At 40.5% G+C, this 5244-nt stretch overlaps 1 protein-coding gene across 1 annotated transcript in view; it reads right to left on the reverse strand.

Annotated features, from left to right (window-relative positions):
- Nucleotides 1-1288: 1288 nt before the first annotated feature.
- crsp7 (cofactor required for Sp1 transcriptional activation, subunit 7) overlaps nucleotides 1289-5244 on the reverse strand; it is a 5762-nt gene continuing 1806 nt past the window's right edge. The window contains 2 exon segments of the mRNA NM_213059.1: nucleotides 1289-3294; nucleotides 3711-3785. Coding sequence (NP_998224.1) covers nucleotides 1672-3294; nucleotides 3711-3785 — 1698 coding nt within the window. The 3' untranslated portion in view covers nucleotides 1289-1671.

The raw sequence follows: 5244 nt of genomic DNA on the forward strand, positions 1-5244 counted from the left end.
GATCAAAAATGATCAAAGAAGTCTCTCCTCTAGATTTAAATCGCAAATTATATTTGCAATACCCTAACCAAGTGTTGAGCTCTTAGATGGCCTTTGCTTCAGAAACAATGCATATCCCTGGAATATCAGACATGGTTTTAAGAAAACATATGCCATACTTTAGAAACCAAAAGAAGCTAGCGGAAGCCTTTCCAAACTTTTTACATCAAAGGCACATTGGTAGGACGAAGGTAGCAGAGCACACAGTGTTCGCAAGTCGGCAGCAAATTGGTTTCATCCCCCTTACAAGACATTTTTTCTTCAAAACAATGGCAAGGCGTTAAAAAAATTTTGAATGAGAAAAAAAATATCAATAAGATGTCAAACAGAATGAATAGGACTACAGCCTATAAACCTAACTCTAAAGATGCCTGTGAAGAGCAACTCAAACGATTGGGCCTTTTACTCAAAAATGCTTATTTTCTTCCCAAATTGGTTACATTCACACAAAAAAAAATAAAATAAAAAAATGAAGACTTAAAAGGTTTTACATGAATTGCAAGTAGTATGTACAGACAAGCAGGATAACGCGCATATTTATTGACACATTCATAGCACAATGCGCCCATTTGAAAGAAAAAAAGACCATATGGCAGATGCCAAGAGGTATTTCCTTCTTTACCGCCAAAACAAAAGATCTAAATGCCGTACATTCGCTAAGGCTCTTCAAATAAAGTCATTGCTGAATGTTTTTTAGTAAGGCAAACAATATCTAAAGGAATGGTAACAAGTATATTTCCAGCATATTAACATTTTCCTGCCTTCCTGTCCTCACAGTATGAAGATGTAAAGTAGCACCCTCTGTGGCCGTTCACTGCATTTCCTTCAAGCACATGAATACTTCTTTCTTTTTTTGACAGACCCATATTTTTTTCTTTTTACAATTATCTGGCAAACAGATTTATTTAAAATATTGTTTTATTTAACACATCTAAAAATAGATTGCTTCTCTCTCATATGAAAATCACATATATTAGATAAACTGAGAAACGAAATGTTAAGCGAGAAATGACGTTGAGTTCGGAATGGAATGTTGGTATCTACTGCAATCAGCACACGAAGGTGAGAACTGCCGTGAAAAGAAATGCATTTATATATGCCTCATGTACATCACAAATAAGGGGACAGAGGTGTGATGCCAACAGAAAAGCCTCAAACATATCTGCACATCTTAGTGGATAACCTTCTGCTAGGAGAAAATAAACAAATGGAAAAAAAAAAAAGTTCAAATAAATAGATGCATACATGATAAGAAACTTTTTATAATTTATTCTTTGTCACATAAAGCTCTTCGTAACTGCCAAAAAATGTTCTCAACTTGCTTTTAAACATTTCTGCACTGCTCAATGCTTGCTCGGACCCTCCTATTAACACACTGTGCAAGAACTGGCCCAGTTAAATCCCTGCGAGCCATTATATACAACCCTTGTTTGCAAATTCTTGTTGGTAGCAGCACATTACAAACAGGACTTCTTTTCAGCTCCTTCTAATGGAAAACCGTACTCAGAACAGCCGCTGTTGGTTCGTTCGTTACACTTGTACGATGAACCTTGTACAGAGCGACAAGGAGAGTGGGATGCACCTCCTCGGACTCACAGTGGGAACATTGAAAACTTTTCAAACCCTGTTCTCTCAGTCTAGGCAAACATATGGCAGGATGTTCAACTTGCTCTCATCACCGTGAGGATCCAACGATATGCAGTCTGTCCAATCAAACCAGGCTCCCTTGGTGTCATAACAGCCATTCACACCCGGCCAGTGTTCATTGTGTATTCTGAGAAGGTCCTCGTTCGTTACGTCCCGAGACACCCCGGGCAGTTCTGTTGTGGAGCTGCCTGGGGCTAAAACGTGCATTTTCCGGGGCTCTTTGACATCGTGTTCCTCTCGTTTTAAATATTCAGTCATGAAAAAGTGTGCCCCATGGGTCTGTGCTCCAGAGGACGTAAGAACATTGCTCTGAAGGTTAAGGTACGATTGAATGATTTCATTTCTCGACAACTCTTTCCAGTTCGTCTGTTGAAAGGGGTTGGGAACCGACGTAGGTGGCTTTTGCTGCGGGATATCAGTCCTCACTGATGGCTCAGGGATTGGCTGTCCTTGGCACTCTTCCTCTTGGTGGGATTCTTTTGGAGTGAGGGGCTTAATCTGTCCGGTCACTGGGTCGAATGTTAACCTACGCTCTTTTAACCGTGGTTTGGTCCTGTCCTCGGAGGACTGCCCCTGAAGATTTACGGTATAGTCTCTGGGTCTGTATTTCTTCCTCTTTTTGCCATCCGAGTTGGAGGATGCTCCCTCCCGCTCAGCCTTGGTCTCCAGACCCTCCAGGCCGTGTGTGGCGAGCAGGGCACCAGAGAGCGGCTCCAGTGTTGCAGTGCTATGTTGGGGCTGAGAGACTCTATCTGATGATCTGTGCAAGTGCAACGAGCCTTCCAGCCCCACAGATGATGGTCCGTCACTGATGCACACTTGTGCCGGCGACGTTAAAGGCTGCAGTGTGGGCAAAGGAGAGGGCACTTGGGCAGAATTCAAAGATGGGCTCGAGAGAGTCCCTTTTGGTGCATATGTCGTTGACCTCTTGGCCATCGTCTCATGTGTTGCGCTGCGCGGACTCGAGGAGTACCGAGGGCTTTTGGGTTGATGCTGCCCACCACTGTCCACTCTCGCCTGCTGTAACACTGACGCTTTGAGTAAGGAGGAAGTGCTAGGTAGTTTGGTAAGTCCTGGAGAGCTTGGATGAGGCTTGACAGCGTTGACGGGGATTTTGTTGTGCCTATCATTATCAAGGTGCTCCAGGCGAATTCTGTCAGACGGCACCTCATCATCTTTCTCTAGGAGTGGCTCGGGGGTCCCCCTTATTCCATTTGATGGTGGAGAAGAGGAATACACCGGCTCATAAAGGGAAGTTTTCGACATTTTAGCCGGCAGATGCGGACTATCCCTTTGCTCTGCCCGCCGCTTTCGGCTGCTGGATTTCTCCGCCTTCGGAGAGTACGTGTTGTGGATGTCATTCCTGGTTTTGAGCTCGGGAGCAACCTTGCTTGGAGGGGGGACTGCCGGAGGAGTGTCTGTCCGACAGGGGTGAGCACCACCATTGGCAGAGCCCGGGACATTTGGCGGCCCTCTCACCGGAGTGTCACCTTGGCCAGGCTCGATTAACTTCTGCCAGTTCCGAAGGAGTTTCTTGGCACGTTTGGCAAGGTCCTCATCCTTTGTTTTCTTTCTCACATCGTTAATTAGCTTTCCCAAGCGGGTTTCCTGCATTTAAATAAAATGGAAGTCTCAAAAATGTGTTTTACTAGTCGTGTCACACATCTTATTTGTGTGTACCATTTAAAACTAACAGCATTCCCATTTAATTTAAATTCCAGGAAAAAAATGGAGAGCAATGATAAAGACGACATAGTTAAAAGGATCATTCACGCAAAAATGAAAATTTACTTATTACTTGATTTACTTTTAATGAATGATCCTAATTTTTATTATCAAAAGCTAACTAATCTTTTCCAAATACTGGTGTACCTTAAACGAGTACTTTCTTTAATGGACAGTGCACAGAAATGGAGACTAAGATAGTATTCACACGTGAAATAGAGCAGTGACTTAGAAACAGTATTCATTACACCATGTCTTAAACAGATTAAGTTTATATTATCAATAAAATTAGTACTAACCTCAAGAGCTTCTTTGGTGATGGGGTACTTCTCCAAATTGGTGATAACATCAAGAACTGCAACCATGTTACAGATCTGTTCAGGAAGAAAAACTATTTAAAATACCAGTCTGATATGACACTACAAAATATGCAAAATAATCGGTACAGAAGAACTTTGGAATCCTTTTCTGAGGTCAGGAAGTCTGAATATACTACAGAACTGCTGGTCAAAGTTATTGTCTGATAACAAATTTTTAACAGTCAGTGTTTACATTTCACAGAACATCACAGTGTATATGACAGGCACAGACTCGAGTTAAGTTCCTCGTGTAACTTCATCATCAACTGCCAAAGTTCAGTTACAAAACACAAGACAGCAAGAACGAAGGACGCGTGAAAATACCCAGATGCATTCTTAATATCGAGGACACATCGATGCAGACCTAAATGCAAAATTTGATCAAGAGATCCCAGAAGTCATTGCGGCTGAATAAAGGAGGTGGGAAGCGCAGCATTTCATATAGATTTGTTATTAAAGTTCAGAGATATAAATTATTTGTCTCCGGAGTTTTCCTAAATGAGACGGTGAAAATAAACATTAACATAAAAATCTTTATAAAGTCATCAACACATTAAGGGTGTTTATTTGCTGAATTTTATATTAAAATTAGTTTATTTATATTGTGCAACACATATGTAGGGCTTTTATGCATAGTTTATATTGTGAAAAGAGGGAAAACACAATACATTGTTGTATGATTGCTGTAATGTTTAAATAATTTTCCATTAAAAACAAGTGAAGGTCATGTGACCATCAGCATGAACAAAGCATCTCATTTCTCACAGGACATGTTCTCTTGTTCTTCTGTGTTCTCCCACTTTACCGAGTTCGTTCTTCAGATGTAACTTAGCAAGAACGGTTTCCCCAAGAACAAGAGTCCGTTCTCAGCATTCTTGGAATTGAGAAACAGCCCATGATTCCATCCATAATTGGCTGATCTATGAGCTAATTTTATCACACATTTGCAGTGTCCAAACTTGTATATTGTAGGTACTACATTTAGTTTGAAATAAACTGTGTTCCATAAAGTATAAATGAGTGAATCATGAATGAATTTCCGACATACTACAGCCTTTGTATTTTTACTGTCATGTGATCTTCAATGCAATTTGTGCTCTCCTGGGGCCTCATGGGATAGTAGTGTCCATCAGATGGACACTTACAAATTCTCGCAGGAATAGGTCATCTGGATGCTTCTTACCAACTGATTATAAACACTGTGAATTTGGGCATAATACTCATACTGACATATTCAGACTTCTGCATTGTTATCACTTAATATCTTAGCAACAATGTTTCTGTGTTTAAGTATGTTTGGAAAGTTCAATACACTCAAACAAATTGCAAAAATTACTTTAACAAAATCCCAGATTAAAGAACCGTTATTGATTCTTCAAATCTTTCCTCAAAGATCATCAGTTCTTAAAAGAAACCTTGTTTTTTTTACCTTAGCATGAAAACATTAATAATCAAAATAACCTTTTTCTACTGT

This window comes from Danio rerio, chromosome 2 (genome assembly GCF_052040795.2).
Source record: "Danio rerio strain M-AB ecotype USA chromosome 2, GRCz13ab, whole genome shotgun sequence".
Taxonomy (NCBI): Eukaryota; Metazoa; Chordata; class Actinopteri; order Cypriniformes; family Danionidae; genus Danio; species Danio rerio.